This window comes from Artemia sp. Qi Xiang Cuo, chromosome 19 (genome assembly GCF_049724085.1).
Source record: "Artemia sp. Qi Xiang Cuo chromosome 19, ASM4972408v1, whole genome shotgun sequence".
NCBI lineage: Eukaryota > Metazoa > Arthropoda > Branchiopoda > Anostraca > Artemiidae > Artemia > Artemia sp. Qi Xiang Cuo.
The window spans coordinates 28,286,603-28,305,913 of record NC_142812.1 but is presented as its reverse complement, the minus strand read 5'-3'; the positions used below and the strand labels follow the sequence as shown (position 1 = coordinate 28,305,913).

Genomic DNA, 19,311 nt, shown 5'->3' with positions numbered 1-19,311 from the left:
TAACAGTTATTTTAAACCTATTCTAGCACCCTGTACTCGCAAAACCTCTAAAGGTTCATTCATTTTGCTCAGACTTTCATCTAGGATGCTTAAATCATCAGCATAATCTAAGTTCAGGAGAGTTTTTTCTCCCATTTGATTCCGTGGTTTCCCATTGCCTTTCCTGTGCTTCTTAAGACAAAATCCATCAAAATGAACCATATAAAGGGAGATAGAACACATCCCTTCTTAACTCCTGATTTAATACGAAACCAACTGCTAACCTCATCTTTTCGCTTTCCTCTATATCTTTTCCTGCAACTCTATCTCGGTTTAGCAGATTCTCAAAATGTTCTACCCATCTCTCTTTAATTCTTTCCTTATCACTAATTGTGGCCCCATTCCTATCTTTAACTGGGACAAGTCCAGATTGACTACTACACAATTATACGACCCATCCTAATTTTTGTTTGATTTAGCTTTCACTTTTTCTTTTGTAGCACTGACTTGTTGTGTGACTTTGTTTTTGCTCTTTGTGTTTTGACATGAATCTTTACTTTCCTTTAAATACTTTTTCTTTGTAGAAACATTTCTCAAAATAATTAAAAAAAATATCCTGTCTTATTAGGTGTTTCTAAAAAAGAAAAGAAAAGTAACTGGAAGCAACGCTGACCTGAATCCGATACTCAGCCAAATGAATCATCTCTGATTTATCAAAGTAAAATATGAAGTCTCTCCCACTAGGGTCCGGGGGTACAAAAGCATCCACTGAGGGGATTGACGCAGTTTGACATTTAAGAAGCTTCTCCAAAACAGTAAATGATTCGTCTACTTTTTGAGCCAATTGTTTTTGCGTTAAATCCATCATTTGTGTAAATGCACCTAAATTAACAACACTGCTGCCGGTTGCAGGTCTAAAAAAAACAACAACTTTTTATTAAAAACCGACAGACAATATACCAGACACTACACGTTTCGAAATGAGAGGAGCAGCCATGCAATGGCAAACAAATACCAAGTTAACGACCAAGTACAACATTTTAAATTATGTCAAATAATGTTTTTACGATTCAACGTTTTCCTCTTTCATTTGAACTTCCTCATTCAGGAACTTCCATATTTACATTCTAGCAAGTAGGTGTTAAGTTACCTAGAAAGAATGTGGAAACCGAACAGTTCATACTCAAATCTAGCCACCTCTTGCAATGTGGAAGGAAATGAGAACTAAAGAAACTACCCATTGGCCAAACGATTGGAAACATTGAGGCCAATGGGTAGTTTCTTTAGTTCTGGTAAGGATTTAACCCGGGGAAATTTAGTAAGTGGGGTGTATAAAATTCCGTGTTCTTGTGAGAAGTTCTATATTGGTAGGACTCACCAACAATTTTTTGAAAGATATATTGAACATCGAAATTCAATAGAAAAAACCCTACAATTAAGCAATCCTCCGGAATTTAGCCTTAGCAGAACATATTTGGTTTCCACCAGATCACTTTGTAAAATTTGATGAGGCCTTAGCTATTTCAAATGATAAGGGGTACACTCAATGGGCGAGAGAAGCCATAGAATAAAAATACATATGTTTGCTAACCTTTTGGTAAATGGGGACGCGGGTAATTTAAATATTGACCCAATTTATTATAATCTTCTAAGGAGTGAATCAACAGTCAATAAGGGAGTTAAGATTTTAAATAATCACCAGGGGATCATTTTACCTGCTAGACCAAAACGATTTGCTTCAATAATAGCCACCAAAAGGATTATTTCGCAGCAGAATAATTAAAATAATTTCCAGATTTTTTTATTTTTCCTCAGTTACTCTGGTGTTCTCACTGAAGTAACTCTATAATAGCATCTTTTCACTAAGTGGATCAGTTTGCTTTTTTTTCACTGAGATTTCTCTCTTCGTTTGTTTTTTTGTCATCGCTGGCCAGTTCGGCTTAAGATCTTTCACTCAAAGTCTACAGACATTACATCTTTTCTCAGACGAATAAAAAAGATTTAGTCACAGCTTCATAATTTTCCTGCTCTAAATACCTTAAAAAATGAAAAAGAAAACAAATTTGTAGGACATAGCCTAATTAATCTTTCTGACGTGGCAACTGAGCCAAGCTGTGAGACAATCTCACACCCCTAAAATTATGTATCCATATGTTCATTTGAAATCACTTCTGAAAGTAAAGTATACTTACACGATCCAATATCATTTATCCAATTTAACAATGCTACTTAACGTAAACCCCATTCTGCTTTAGCACTAATTAAAAAAAGGTTGATAATTACTAATCAGGACAAAATTAAATACAAAGCATAACTAAAGCCATAAAAGAACAAAAGATTAACTGTCAACGAGAGTGGGGGGGAGAGGTAGTTCTACTACCCATTAAGTCCAATAGAAAACAGGAGACTACACATTCAAACAGACCATAATTTCACTAAAATAGCAACTAAGAACTAACAAAAATCTATGGTGGTTGGCTGTTTTAAATATTTTCTTTATTTTGCCACGTGCCTCTATCTTACATAAAAAAAAAACCTATAATCAATGAAAAACATCCCTGGGGAAACAAAATTCCACTAAAGAATGAATATAATCATTTGAAAACTTTAATGTGAAAGTTCAGAGATTATTCAAGTTCATCATCATTAAAATATACAAAGCTATACCATTAAGATTAATTTTGGCCCCCCTAATAAGCAATAAAAATAAGTAATAGAACACATTTTAAATACATGTGCCTCATTAGTCACATTTTACATAAGCAATTTTTATATTTCCGGGCATTATAACAGAAATATCGTTTCCTTATTTCGAGAAAATAAGGAAAACGATGAAAAAATCACAAAAATTTGTAGCTACTGATAGCGAGAAAATGGTCTCATACACCAATTTGACCGAGTCCACTCTAAACTTCTAAAAATGCAGTCCTCCATTACCCCAACAAGATAATTTAACTAGAACAGAAAACAAAGAGTTGAGGAGCACAAAGTTGAAAAATCTTCATATATTCATAGAAGTATTTTCCTGTCATTTAATAAATAATATTTTTTTCCGAAGCAAAATTTGATGAAAGTTACTCACTTCAATATATACGAGTTGAATAAAGACACGGTGGGATGAACAGAAACAGAAAAAAAAAACACAAGATACAGGATCCCTACCAGAAGGGGAGGGGCGTATGGATACTTACGAATGGAATAGAAAAAAAACTTCAGGAACGCATTTTGGAAGCGCTTCCAATACATTAAACTTATAAGGTAAATGTGCAGGATTTACTGCAAAAACCTTGTGGACTATTATAAATGGGGAGTAACATTATGTCATTAGATTCAAAGCGGTACAAACATAGAAGATGCTTAAGAATCCCGTGCTAGACCATTGGAACAATGTAATTAAAAAAGTAAGAAGAGATGTAATATGATTTAATATGAAGTCGGATAACCTATCCCAACGGTTATTCCGGTTGATTTAAATTAATCTTTGAGAATAATCGATTCCTATTAATTAAGACAAAATTTTGCTTATACTTCAAGAAGATCCAATTAAGGATAATTCCCGATAGGCTATCTTTCGTCGCCGGAAAGGAGCCCTTAATTACCACGTCATCTTACCCAGTAATAAGAGTAGTATTCCTTGGTTTTGGTATGACATCTTGCTGTGTGGTATTATTCAGGATCCAGCGATGGTAGAGACTGACGGCTAGCACTGTTTCCGGTGGTAAAGTTTCGAGAGGGATTGATACATGTTCGTTAGGATTGGAGACTTCTCCTCGAACCAACTCCAGTAGATCAAGTACCAAAATTCTCTGAAGATAATTTGGAATCCTAAAATACCAAGGTCTATTTTAACATACCTGGAAATAAAGGGGCAAGGATCCTCTCCTCCTTGAACAGAATATATATATATATATATATATATATATATATATATATATATATATATATATATATATATATATATATATAATATCAGGGCCGTATCCAGGATTTTTGTTCGGGGGGGGGGGGGGTTTACCCGATTTTTTTTTCCCGTAGACTTTGTCTAACATCCTCGAGCAACAGTACGTTAGCTCGAGACTGTTAGTCCACCCCTTGCAAACGAGGACGCATCCACTAGGCATGCTTTCGTATCTTTAGGCTAAGGGGCTTTTTTTTTTTTTTTTTTTTTTAGTAACGCAAAAACAATATAAGTATTTACATACATTTAAATGCTACAAGCTAATTTTTTTTTTTTTTTTTTTGAGACAGCAAAGACAGTTTACGCAAAAAGAAGCAAAATAGGAGTCTCTAAATTTTGTAGTTTGTTTTTTTTTAGCTAAAAGTAAGGGCGAATATCGATAAAACTAAATCCAGGCGACGATTTCTCTTCCCTGCAAAAATGTCGATGACCTTGTCAGGGCAGATGTCAACGTCCCTATGGACTGCAAGGAGGGCTAAGCCACTCAATCTTTCTTCTCCTGTTGAATTTCTCAGCCAGGTTTTGAGCCTTCTAAGGGTTGAGAAACTTCTTTCCGGAGTAGCAGTGCTAACAGGTAACGTCGCAAGAACAGCCAGAAGAAGAAAAACATTTGGAAAAAAGGTGGCGTCACATGCCTGAAGCGAAGACACAGCACAAGTAGGCGTCTCTGATACCGGAACATTCTCCTACTTGATGCGCCATAGCTCAATTTATTGCTTCAGACGGTCTGGCTCGGGAAGAATATCGCCATACATTTCAACCAATGACTCCAGGTTTAATGCCTTCAGATCGACAGAAACAATTTTGGCAGGAGAAAGGACGCTGAGATTTGACAGCAGTTTCTGGTGAAGCACAAATCGTTGTTTCAGCTCGGAAGTGAAGTGGTCCAGGAAAGGAATAAAGAGAGAGGTTCAATAGTGGTTGAGAAGGTCTGGATCGTCTGAATGCATACTCCGGCCACCTCTCGTCCTTGGAAGAGTCATCTTCAGTCGTAAGTCGCTGGCAAAACGCTGAGCTTCGTCAATAATAGACGAAAATGACTTCTGGCAATTTTCTTGAACCGTGCGCTTTCCTCGCCGCGTCTAGTTGGTGCACGATATTGTCCTGCCTTTTCTCCGAGACAGAAAAGAAGTTTTCAGCCGATACAATGCAGTTTCTATGAAACTCTGCTTGTTGGTGAGCTGTGAAGCACTATCGCATCCTTCCAGTTCCTGAATGGTTTGGTGAATAGATTCCCCAAGCGCTGGTGGCAGCTTTTGCCAGCTGTCTCTGACGAGAACAGAACGCAAAATCTGCAAAAAGCAGCGTCCTCAGACGGAGAGTAAGACAACCAACTGAAACGAGCGAACCAAATTAACTGAAACTTCAGCTTCTGTATTTTATATACTGGAAAAATGTTGGAGATATCTGGAGTCCAAGGGCTCTTTAGAACTGCAGATTATATTTTGCATCAAGACTGGAGGTTTTGTTGAAAAACGTACTGATGTCACTTGCAACCGATAAGAAAGACTGGGTTGGTTTAGATGCATGTTGGGTCATGGTTGGTTCCATACTTGCATTGGGATTCCGTCTAAATCAGGAGCTGAATGACCCTTCATTTTTTCCATGGTCTTAACTATTTCATCCTCGGTGGCAGATTTTAAGAATTCGTAGTCCTCTTCCTTCATCGGTCTCTCTGTTTAAAAGAAATAACTATGTTTACATAACAAATGTGTAAAAGAAATAACTGGGAAGATTCCCAGTTATTTCTACGACGGGTGTGGTCCCTACTTGTCCTCTGTGGGAGAGTCTTAATAATATCTTCTAAAATAACAGTGGATATATCATCTCGAACAGAGTCCAAAACCGGTAAAATTTCAACACACGCCCCTGTATAAGCACTAAAGTCTGTATAAGTATATTTTCTTCTCCCAAAACCTAGGTATTCTCATAAGTCTCTAATGCCCTAAAGCGTTTAGATATAGTTCTTCATCACTCCCCCAAAGTTCTGGACCGTAATGTAATGCTCAAATCAACCTTCGCTCAGAATTCTCTTAAGCGGCGTTCACAAGCGTGGCTAGCTAGAATCCCATGTCTAGACACGTGTCTAGCCAGAATCCAATGTCTAGGCAACGACCGTTCACATGTAAAATTCGGTGCTTAGCTAAAACTACAAATTTAGTTTCAAATTGTCATTTCTAGCCAATCAACAGAGCTTATGCGGGCAAAACTTTCAAATATTATAATCCCTATTTTTAATGTCACGAGCTAATGGATGAGATAAGCAAAACAAGTACCTCTATCTAACATGAATACACACCTATAGAAGATGAAAAACATCCCCTGGGAAAACACAATATCCGTTAGGCTTTAGAATCTTTGGTACTACTTCTAAGGAACATTCCGATTAATCTATTTCCTTCAAGTATCATTCCCCAATCTGCCTCTTCAATTGTACATCCAGTCATTCATTTAATTCCCAAATAATTAAAGTCATCTACTATTTTTCTTTAATCTCCTTCATAACTAAATTTTAGTCTTCTTGTTTTCCCAATAGTCCTAAATACCATACCTACTGATTTCTCCACATCCATAGTTAACTGCTTTTTCTCAAAAATACTCATATTCTAGGTCTAGGCACTTCTAAAGGTTCTCCTTACTGCCAACAAGTAGACATTTGTCAAGTGCAAGCAGTAATGAAACCAGGTTTATTGTAAGCAGCCTGATACTAGGTGCCTTTTTCGGCTTTAAATATTCCTCAATACCATCAATAAGAATATACTGTATATAGGGAGAAAAGCAAAGGAGACAAATTGTTCCCCCGTTTCTCTCTTTATCCTGCTCTTACCCTTGATATACGTCTAACAACCCTCACCACCATAACTGTCTTAATTGTAGTCGTTACAAGAACTCTATGCAGCCGTATACCTAAGAGACTTTTTATCAGTAAGCCCAATCAATTCCATCAAACCCCCCTGTAAGGTTTAGAAAGAAAAAACGCTGCTCTCCTCTTTTCCGTATGCTTTCCATTTCTGGTCTACCCCAGAATAATTTTCGCTCGAAGTCTTCCTGAAATCCACTAATATTTTCCTCCTTCTAATCCTGAACTAACCTACTACGTACAATCTTAGAAGATAGTTTGCCTATTGCATTCCCTAACAATATTTGCCTATGACTCCCATGATTCACTGGGTTTCTTTCTTTAAAAAGGGGTACTACTAACAACGCCGTCCAGTGTTCCAACTACTTAGGATCTAAACCATCTTTGAAAAAATGGTCGCTTTAATCAATTGTACCCAAACTCGAGCCCAATTTTGTATTATTGCCTGGATTCCATTTGCTCCATCGGATGACCACCCATGGGCGCCCAAAAGCTGAATTCCAGGGAGGGGGGGGGGGGGCAAACTTCGTCTAATTGCTACTTTTAATGCTATATAATATAAATCTCACGGCAAAAAATATAAAAATAAGGCAGCCTCATTCAGCCAGGGGGGGCAAGAGCCCCCCCCAGCCCCCCATATGGGCGCCCATGTGACCACCCCCTCATTCTTTTGAGGAATTTTTATACCACATTTTGGATAAAAGGCATCAAAAGCTCTTGGTCCTTTTTTTGTAAGAGGTCTAGGTGACCACTGCTTTCTAATCATACTATGCTTCTGAGATCGACATCTTCCTCTAATCAGTTTTCGTCTTGCTTCTGCCTTTCCTCAAACTAATCTGGCCATCTTTAAGCTCGTGAAATCCTTCTTTCTTCATTTCTAAAATATTGCGTACTCGCTTTGTTTGGAAGTGTTAGATCCATGATGAAAAATATTCCAAAAAGCGTTAGGACAGTATAATAGACTACCCATGCTTACTCAATACAAAACATAAAGTCTAGCAGCTACAAAGGCATAACCTAGTATATTACATTTGAAACCAGACAAATAACAACGACACGGGCGCCCATAAGTGGGGCAGGGGGCGCCCGCCCCCCTGGCTGCATGATGCTACCTTAGCTTTATATTTTTGTTCTGAGATTTCTATTATAGAACTTAAAAGTGCCAATTAGACCAGGTTTGCCCCCCCCCCCGGAATTCAGCTTATGGGCGCCCATGAACAACGACAAAGAGATGGTTTACGGAAAAGAGATTGCTTCATTTTTATTTTCAGCTTGGTAAAAAGAGCGAATCCATGAAGTTACTTTCAGCTTGAGATTACCTATTAGCGAAAAAGGCAAAATAAAGTTCAGGTATATCTATAAACCAAATCATTTTATTTCAATAGCCATGTTATCACAGCCTATTCTGGCTAAAGATAAAACCATTGCTGAATTGACTATTTTAATTTTGTGCGTATGTTTCAAAGAAACAAATATTTCAACTCAATTCATGTCCTTTGAGAGGCAAGCAAGTACATCTACTTTGGAAATATTTTTATAAATTCTTTTATTTCATCAAATTCTCACTACAAACAATCATAGTTGTATATAGAAACCTTGCTGGAACAAGTACTAAGCAATAAGTTTAAAAATGAATTCTCAGAGCAAGATATTCCATTAATTCTAGTAATAGCTTTTTCTTTGAAAATGAATTCAGGATGTTGACCCAGAACCTTCTATTGAGTGACTGATATTATTTCTATTTTAGTGACTTTGTCTTTAAAAATATAAGCTTGTTGGAAAAGTGATACTTGGAATGGGCCTTCATCTTTCCGGGCAACTGAATAGATTGCTTTATTGACAGCTAAATGATGCAGAGCATTCATGAGCTTGTACCCTGTATCTTTGCACTGATATGTGACCTCCCATGATGCTGTCTCAGGAAACCCCATGCTTTTTTGGATGTTTTCTGGGGAAAACATAATAAGTAAAAGTTCAATTGCTCAGAAAAAAACATACACACATTCTACTTGCGTAGAGAGCAGCACCCTTAAAATAATCAACAAGCTCTTTGTATTGAGGGATGGCCACTACTTAGGATAAGGGAAATTTATAAATCCAAATGCTGATAATTATAAAGTAACGGGTTTTCAGAGCATTTCCCAGAGGCAGGAGGCATTGAGCGATCCTTAATACAGATAAAAATAGTTTATTTCTATGCACGGTGTATGCGAAATAAAGCAAGATCATTTTTGGATACGATTTACCTAAAACTAAGTGCACAAGAAGAACAAAAATTACCGTTCTCGAAAATTTTCCGAAAGTATATTCCACTTGAAGAAAGCTGCTACTTTCAGAGCAAGCAAACGGAGTGAAGCACTTTTCTTGGGAAGTAGTCGATCTCTGATGGTTATCAGACTTGTAGGATCATTCATGTCTCTATAGGTTTGAGCACTCTGAAGGAATAAAAGTATGAATTCACAAGCATCATCTGAAAAAGGTGCAAAACTGATTAGACGATTTTACAATAAAATGTTCACAATTAAATTTGACGGAATTGCATTAAGATTCCGACAGTCAATCATATTTCGTCTATATTTGTCAATCATATTTTGTCCTATGAGCAGATTAACATTATAGTATTAAATATATCAGGTCTTATCATAGACTTAGTAACTTCCAAGTGAAAAGCAACAACTTGAAAAGCAACAACAGGATCTACGTGCTTTTCTTCTATTCCACCGGCTAAGCTTTTTTTCAATCAATGACTATATTGTAAAAAATAAATACAGAATATGTTAAACAACTTAAGGAGAATTTTCACAGGATCAAGCTTGTGCAGGGTGAAGTTTCCTGGTTTCTTTCCAGAGACTTTCCTACTAGTTTGTTTCCTGGGAAAACTGCCAGTTTTTCCCTGTCAAAGATGATTTTCCTTAATTATCTAGTGGGTATTTAAATAACAGATCTATGGTTAACTCCAGAAAAAATGGTTTACTCCAGAAAAAGAAAAATACGAGCGACATGTTTTTAAGAAAAATGCAAATATTTCCATTAGGCTATCTGTAGTAAAAAAAATGACATCATAAGTTAAATGAGCATGCTTAGTTGGTATAATAATACATAATAAAAAGTAACTGAATTATTAGGTTTTGAGAGCAAATGATGCAAAAGCATTACCTGGAGATAAAGAAACAAGATCACAGGATAATTTTGAGGGGTCCAAAATATATTCCAAAGTAGAAATCATTGACAGAGTAAGACCTGGAAAAAAGATACATGAAGTTAAATGATAAGATCTGTAAATAAAAATAATGGCAACAAGCTCTTTTAATCCAAAACTGATAAGATGTTATCTTTCAGACAAAACTTATATAAGATCGTTCCTAAGAAACTTGATACTGCCACAGCCAGTTGCTGTTTTCAGTGGCTCTCTCAAGCAACCTAATTTTTTTTTTCCAGGCTTCTCACGCCCTGAAGACACCCAAACCCAGAGAGGTAGTGATATTGTTACACTATTTTTGCCCATGTTTTTATCACAAAAACAAGCATAGGCTTGAGACATCTATATCCTCATGTTTCTCCATGATCTGTGTCTCTTTGTAACAATTTTTCATGGTACTAATAGTATGAGGTTATTCAAAAAGCAGAACAAGGAGACAGAGTCGTCACTAGCCAAAATATTTAGAGGGGAGGGGGAGAATTTTACCGACTGGCTTGCCATTTCTACCGACTGTTTTCATCAATTATTAGCATAATATTCGTTTGAATACGATATGTAAAATCACTGCACAAGGTGGCAAACCACAGCATTTACCGACTGAGATTGAGATTTCGGTAAATCTCATGCCACTATGCTCTTTATTTAACCAAATGTTCTTTATTTACTCTGTATTTAATCTTTCGATGCTCTTTATTTAACCAAATGGAAAGCTGTCGCACCATCTGTAAAATCACAGCAGGAGTCGGGAAAACTGCTGCGTTGTCCGACCAAGTTCGAGATTTCTGTAGATGACATGTCACTATTTTCGCAGTTTTTATTTAATGAAATTTTTTTTGGGTGGAGTGGTGGAACAACTCATTTTTTTACCGAGTGCTCAAAAACACTAAGGAGGGGCGTCCCCCCATACGCGATGGCCCTGCAAAGAGAAGGCATTTATTTAACGACTTATTTTTTGGGGAGGGGGTATAATTTTGAAAAGACAAGAATACAAAAAATAGACTAAAACAAAGCAAGCTACATAGAAAATAAAAGAAATTACAGGAAATTATAAAACCCTTGAGATCTTGAAAGAGAGAATGAATCTAGTCCGCCCTCTCTGTCTGAATGTCTGGTGGAACAAAAATATACTCCAAGCTTTGAAGGATACAGTTTAGTTTCTCAAAATTGTTTAACCCGAAATTTGTGGTTGGAGCAAATTACTCAGCAGAATGTTTTTTTTATCTACAAATTGTTCAAGTCGGATCAAGGGATAGCGCCAAAACTGGTACCTTCAAACTTCTTACTTCCACATTTTATTGAGGGTACACACTGGAAAACAAGCATGGATGCAGCATGACTGCAGTAATTAAAATAGACATAGTACCATTTTAGTAAAAAAAAAAGAAAGTTGCACATTCAGCCTTAATAAAATCAGAACGAGCAACTTATTAGTATAATTAGGATTTGTCCATCTCCTACTGTTACTGAGATACAGTATACTTTGTCATGCAATATCAGGTGGCAGTGTACTTTTCGTTTTCTGACTCACCTGAAAAGTTAGGAAGATCACTTGTCTCTTTTTTCATTGTGACAGACAAGCTGAGTTAGGGATAAAGGTGCACAAACCCTTGCAAACAATGAGTGTCAGGGAGTCCCACCCTCCAATTTCCAAAATATGGACGTGTGTTATGACATACTTTCAGAAGTGTCATGTGAAACATTAATTCAGAAGTTATATGTTATATGGAAGGTTATCAATACGAAATAATGTTTTAGTCAATCAATGAAATGAATTTTAACTTGCAATTAAAGTCAGTTGACACAAACCACTACTTATTCACAATCCTGCTTAGACCATAGCAATTGATCTAACGAGGATTTCAAGTCGAATTATTAGATAAAATTCTGGATGAGGAACTTTTTGCTGTCTTGGAAAGTAGTTTAGTTGGTAAAATGAAACTTTCAGGAATGAATCTAGGACAAAAAATATACCCTGGGAAGCTTTTGTGAAGGTACTATCTCTATCTTTTCATTATTTCTCTGGTTTAGAAAATTGCATAGAAGACAGGTAGTGAAGTTTAGATGACCCATCTAAACTTCAACAAAAAAAAATGTTTTTCCTTAATTTCGGGTTTTTGTTCTCTTTTTCTTCGGCTCTATGTTCTGAAAACACTATTACTATGATCATAGAAGAATTTTAGATCAAATCCATATTTTTTTTTCCAAATTCAAGAAATAGGTTTGCACATCTATAAAATTTTACAAATCTGGTCTCAGGCGGCTTGGTGCTGCGGTGAGTTGTTAGCAATAGTAGTAGTAGTAGTAGTAATTTATATTTTACCTTACAATGCTTCCCTTGTGCCTAGTTTGTGCTCTAGATCTATTTCTGAAAGTTTTCACTTTAACAATACAAGTGGCCCATTGTATAAGGTTATAAAAAGTTAGTACCCTTTGGAGAGGGAAGTGATGGTGGCAGATATTTCAAAAGACCTTCCTGGCCCACCATCAATACTCTGAATCTGCTTCTGAAAATTTTATTTACCTAACTCAGCTACTTACCGAGATAGCAGGAACAGTAAATTTTGGGTTTTAAAAGCTAGCTAAAGGAAAAACATACCACCAGGTGTGCCTTTTAATGCTGACTCCAAATTCGTTAAGACTAATTGCTACACTTCCCAATATGCCCTGGCTTTGTTGAAAACTTTTACAATTGTGTTTTATTTAGACTGGCTTTATAGGCTTTATAAACCAGGTGTTGGAAAGAAATAACCACAAAAGAAAACAATGCAAACCAACAAAATCAGCAAAGTTCTGTTTATACTCTAAAGCTAGGCCAAAAAATGGCCTCGTTAGGTCAGCTAGAGTGCATTTGTTAGGGTGGCAATTAGCATATTTGTAATCAGTGTTAAAATAAACATTGAGTTCATCTTTTAGCTAGCAAATCCATAGAGTGGACCACAATTTAGTGCAAAAAGCCTCTCATCTAAAATTGTATCCAATGGGTCCATTCCTGAAAGCATTTTTCACCTAACACATAGTCAGTGATCCAGGGACCGTTATATTTCAAAGGGTAGCTCACATTTGCTGCAGTTGATTTGAGGGTGGATTATAGGGTAATCGAGGGCGCTGATAACGAATATCGGGGTGCAAACCTATAAAGTCAAATTTGGCCAATAACGACGTCATACCGCTCTTGATTTTATTTACACAATAAAATAAACTGAAAACTTTATAAACTTGACATATTCTGAATCCTAAGAACAAGCACTTTCACCTGGTATTTTTAGTTTTTCCACACAACCTTTATTTTTTTTGTTAACCCATATTTAATTTTGAAAACAAGGTTTTTAAATATACTTTTTCTTAGTTTTTTTGATTTTTCTGAATTTTTTGCTTGCATAAGTATATTTGTTTATGCTTTATTTGAATTCTGCTCGTTATTACGAGTCAAACTATGTACCTCTTTTTTTTAAATCTTAATTCCTGAGCAACTATTTTTTTTTTTTAAATAACGTCATAGATTTCAGAAATTGGCCTACAATGATAAAGTTTTTTTTTATTTTTTTAACTGTTAAAAAAAATGAAAACGAATAAAACTGCACATCATTCGAATGTCCTTTACATGTTGTTAATAAAAACAAAGTCGAGACTTGAATCTGCAAGAATATACAAGCGTTTGAACAAGAAAATCCCCCCCTCAAAAAAAGAAAATTTTCTGAATAGTGGCGTTTTACTCGAAATATTTTCAAGAAAACCCGTAATTTTTATCTGATCAAACGATAGACCGCTCTTTTTTGAATCAAATCATTTATTTACATTCTAACAAGTAATAGTTTTAACCAGGGAAAAAAAAATAGATGCCTCGTTCTGCGATCGCATGCGCGAATTTGGCACATTCTTTATGCTTAATTTGAATTCTGCTCGTCATTACGAGTCAAACCATGTGCCTCTTTTCCAAAAAATCTTCATTCTTGAGCAACTATTTATTTTTTCTGTAGTAGTAGATACAATCTGGCTTACGTAGGCTCATATACGAGCCTCAAGGTGGCGAAGCCGTGTGAACGTGTGGTGCAGAGATGACTAAGGCTGATTTAAAATACCATTTTCTTTAATTCCCAGCATAGCAGGGGCCAATGATCCAATCGGTTAGATTGTGTCAATGGCCACTGATGTAGTAGACGGTAAATGTCATGAGTAGCTGAAAGTAAGGTTTAGACGACTACATTAGCAGTTTAATATCAAAACAAATAAAAAATCAAATATTTAAAACTGAACATGAAACGGTGGCTCAAATCTCTTTTTCTTCTTCATCTTTGTCTTGGGACCTGTTCTGATTCACATCGGAAAGTAGGCATTTTTGGGGGTCAGCTCCACGCTTACATGCGCTGTCACTGAAACCTATTTTGGAATATTTGCAGTACGAGCCGCACTTCGTCTTGTCACAGTTGCAAAAAGAAAGCGATGCTAGCCCATGCGTCATTGCAGAAACTAGATCTGACTTTAGTTCATGATCTTCAATTCTCCGGGCCATATCGGTAGCCTGAGGTAAATCAATACAGGGCTTGTGGCTTTGGATCCAAATCAGTGACTGGAAAATGCACCTTTACCAATGAAGCAGGAACGAGATATCAGTTGGTGGTAAACGCTGCAAATCCTCCAATCTTGAGTACAAAGTGCTCAAAGATCATTCAGACTATTGAAGTTAGTCGCACTTCTGCCATACACTGTAACCACAAGCTGCTTACAGACATTGACTAAACCATCACTTTGTGCAGATGATGGCTTCTCTGCAACGGCTCGAACTTCATCACCCAAAGACCCCAACAAAGTTCCGAAGACTTCACAGCTCGAAAAAAGCGAACCTTCCCAATTCCATAAAGAAAGCTTGTGGTGTCACATCCACCCAATCTGTGGACAAGCTGCAAGGCATTGCAAAATGTTACTCCTAGTTTTTGTGCTGTCGTATGCATAGGAATGTAGCACGAAGGAAACTTAATCAAAAGTTGCGTGAGGTTGAGAATAGCAAGATACTGAAAGTAGTGTGCAGGTAGTAAGAAGATATCAGAATCGTTGGCTTGTATTATCACAAGTGTGCTCTTTCGTCTTGCGGCAACTGCTGTGTGGTATAATACCCGGGCGTCTGCCTCCTCATGGCAAGACGAGATATCGTCATCAACAGAGATTCCATAGGACGTAACGGTAACAGCTCTATGTCGACTCTCGAAACCTCCAGCGAGATGAACCATCAGACGGGTCGAAAAATTGTACTCCAAGACCTCGAAAAGAACTTTCAAGAATCAACCTTTGGCTGAGCGACTACTGAGAATCCCGTCCCAGAGTGTTGCAACTTTGCTGGAGGAAGTGAACGCGCTGGAAATATTTCCTTTGGGATCTCCTTTGCTTTCTTGACAGCCAGATGCTTCTTTGAGGTTGAACGAGTAGTCATCATGGGTTCTATCGTCACCAAGACCGTCATAACTGTCACCAACCAAATGGATAGACTGACAAGCTTTGGGTATGTTCCAAAGAATCCCATCGTAAACTCTTATTCCAAAATCTTCTAGGGTCTCATTGTGTTCTGGTCGATAACACCTTATAACACTCATGAATCAACTATATAGTCAGATCAAGGAGAGTCTTCAAAAAGCGTATGTGGAATAATTTTTCGCAATGACTGCAAGTCAGACTGTTGCAGAATGTAGTTCAAGGCTGTTTGACTTTGTAGCAGTACGTAGCTGAGGCTCACTACGACTTGATGATAATACTGCAAGTGAGGCTGGATATGGCTGTAGCTCGTAATTCAGCAGCTCACAGAGGGACGAAGTTTGTGTTGAATTTGCAAGACGTAGAGCTCGTTTAAGCAGCTCACTTTCCCCAAAATATTTTTTTGTGGCTCTTTCTTTTTTTCTTTTTTGGCAACAGAGGCAAAAGTTTTTACTATGCCAACTTTTACTTTCGTGGATGTCCTGTCGACATATGAGCTCATGGCTTCGAAGCCAATGTCTCGGAAGTTCAGCAGACTATTTGCTACAGCTTCTGGAGCTCTATCCCCTGTCATAAAGTTGTACACCTCTGTTCTCGTCGTCTTGATTGGGTTTTCGAGCAACTCTACCAAGTCCATAACCCGATTTTTACCTTTTACTGTCAGATTTGTAAACGCAGTGGTATTTTCGTGATGCTTCATTGCCTCGTCATCCATATTCAGGTTTGCTTTCAGCGTTTTGGTGGCTGTTGTGAGAAAGGGGAGATTAGCCAGATATCAATCCCTGGCATTTTCTTTTGTTGTCACACCAAAGATACCAGAAACTCTTTGATGACCTTTGATGTCAAGATTCACAGTCGACTCTGAAACCAGATTGCATGCAATGTTGCAAAACGGTATGGTTGTTTTTCCAACAACAAAATTGCCACTTACAAACTCTCTGTGAACTTTTAGTACTTTTTCAGGCAGGTGTAGCATTTCTTTTAGGTAGTTAAGCACAACTATGGCGTATTTATGGTTTCTGGGTGCGAAGAAAATCGGAATCATCTAATTTGTGGTGTTTAAGTGTGATCCCTAGTCTGCTGCTCTTTCAGCATAAAGATAGTCGTTTCTGGTACAGATAGGATCTAAATAGTTGATCCAGAGGCTATGATTCCTTATGGTAGATCTGGACTCGTTGTGCTTTGAGAAAAGCAGAGCAATGCTGTCCAACGCATCTCCTATCTGTTTACATGTTTCAGAAATAGTTGTACCAACATGGTGTGTCTCACGCAAGACAACTGAAACACCCTAAAATCCTTGTTGCTGGAATCCTTATCTTTAGCTAGATCAGATAAATATCCCAAATCCTTTCCTTTTATGTCATAGTTTTCGCAGAACAAGGCATCTCTTGTTTTTTTTTTCCTGGTTAAAAATATTAGTTGTATAGAATGTAAATAAATTATTTGATTCAAAAAAGAGCTATCTATCGTTTGGTGAAATAAAAATTATTGGTTTTGTTGAAAATATTTAGATTAAAACGCCACTATTCAGAAATTTTTTTTTTTTTTTGGGGGGGGGGGAGATTTTCGTGTTCAAACGCTTGTATATTCTTTCAGATTCAAGTCTCGACTTTGTTTTTATTAACAACATGTAAAGGACATTCTGATGGTTCGAATGATGTGCAGTTTGATATACTTATGTAGGCAAAAATTTCAGAAAAACCAAAAAAAACTAAGAAAAAGTATATAAAAAACCCTTGTTTTCAAAATTAAATAGGGGTTAACTAAAGAAATAAAAGTTTTGGGGAAAAACTAAAAATACCAGGTGAAAGTACTTTTTCTTAGGATTCAGAATATGTCAAGTTTATGAAGTTTTCAGTTTATTTTACCATGTAAAAAAAAATCAAGAGCGGTATGACATCGTTATAGGCCAAATTTGACTTTATAGGCTAAAATGACCATGTTCTACATGCGTGCTAACTTGTGCACCCCCAATATTCGTTGTAAGCGCCCCTGATTATCCTAGAATCCGCCCTCAAACCAACTGCAGCTGATGTGAACCAAACCTTCCCTTTTTTTGAACAATAGCAAGCCTTGGATCACTGACTAACAGCTACAATTCAGATGTCTGACATCTACAACAGATGTTTGAAGGCCTAGATAATGACTTTGCAGAGGTTCAAATAAAATTCCCAGCTCCTGCTGGGTCCATTACCCCACACTCCAAGACCTGCCCCCCCCCCCCCCTGGGAACTGGATACCCCCAATAATAAATACCAATTTCTTGTTTTGATATATCCTCCATTATAACCTGAAAATTTGCTGAGCTTCAATAAGATTGTGTATAAAGAGCATTTCCCTATTTTTGTTGATGGGTCAAAATCCAGTAAAAAGGTGTAATGTACACCATATTTTCCCTCCCTTAATATTACAACCAGAGAATAGCTTTTTGATGATTTATATATTATGTCAGCTGTAACAAGTGCCATAAATATGGCACTGGTAAATATTCTAAGTAATTTTCTACCTAGTCCTACTTTGAAAAATATTATAACTTATTCGGATTCAATGTTAAGTCATGAGTTCCTTGATTTCGCCTAACAATATAAGGAAGAAATAGATACTATTCATCATCTAATATTTAAAAAAGGGTACAAAGAAATATCTCCAGTATATATTTCTTAAATACTGACAAGCCAAGTAGCAGACCAATTCCCCTATAAGATTTCTTTCAATGGAGATTATCAGAGGCCCTTGTGGCAAACAATGCACAAAAGATATCCCCACCATTAAATTTCACTCTAAAATCTAACATTGAATCTATACAGGTTCAAGCAACCTAAGCTGTAGGCTTCCTCTTATTAAATCCCTACCACTACTTGCATCACACCCTTATTCCCGTATTGGAGATGCTACAATACAAAAAAAGAAACCACTGTCTATTTGAATGTAATATGCTAACACTAACACAGTGAACTTTTCAGTACATTTGCTGTGGTTGACAACATCTAAAGAAAACATGACAATAAAAAATAAGTAGTATCATTAGATTCTTTATTTTATGACCTTTCCTAATATTATGGTTATTTTTCTAACACTGCAACCTACCTCCTCCCTGGTCTTCCCATGTAAAGCACTGGGATATATAACAAACAAAGCACTAAAACAATGAAGTTTATACATGCATATGTGAATAATAAAATAATAGAACATGAACTATTCTTTATAAAAATAGCATGTTTTGATTAATCAGATTATCATGTTGCTTCCCATCGTTATCCACATTTTTAATTCATTTCAAATAATATTTTGTACTTGTTAATTAAACAAAACACACCCAAGAAGTGAAATCAGGTTTAGCCTAATGAAACATAACCTTCATATAACCTTTACTTTATGTAATAATATAATTTGGGCTATATATTTGCCCATTAGGGGTGGAGGTGAGGTATTTGGACAGCGCCCCTAACCAAACCTAACATAGCCACCCCCTCCCCTAATGTACAAATACATAGCCCAAATTATACAAGTCCAATGCATTCTATCACCCATCACTTGTCTTTGTGGCTATGAAACCAGTTTTCTGAAATCTAACCTAAGCGTAATTCTTAAGTGTGTTTTGTTTAATTAACAAGTATCTAATATTTATATCTGATAATTGTACTGAAATCTCTTGGCAGGAAGCTTTTCACTAGGTCAAGAATGCAAGAAAACTGGTTAACACAGAAGACACAGCATACCACAAGATTGAGGGAATCTCTTACTAATTTCATTAATCAATACTAGATATAAGAGTGGTCCTAACAAGGTTCCTTGCGGAATTCCAAGCTAAGTAGGGAAGGACTCAGAGAGAATATTTTTGAACATATACAA

General features: G+C 36.7%; 1 protein-coding gene across 2 annotated transcripts in view; it reads right to left on the bottom strand.

Moving 5' to 3' along the window:
• The window catches only part of IntS8 (integrator complex subunit 8), an 81,784-nt gene extending 71,747 nt beyond the window's left edge, over positions 1-10,037 (bottom strand). For both annotated transcript variants that reach the window (XM_089104849.1, XM_089104850.1), the window contains exons 1-4: positions 9,954-10,037; positions 9,078-9,267; positions 3,592-3,804; positions 653-893 (exon numbers count right to left, since the gene is read on the bottom strand). In XM_089104849.1, the coding sequence (XP_088960975.1) occupies positions 653-893; positions 3,592-3,804; positions 9,078-9,267; positions 9,954-10,023 (714 nt within the window). In that variant the 5' untranslated portion in view covers positions 10,024-10,037. The remainder of the gene's footprint in view (positions 1-652; positions 894-3,591; positions 3,805-9,077; positions 9,268-9,953) is intronic.
• Between the last annotated feature and the right edge of the window lie 9,274 nt (positions 10,038-19,311).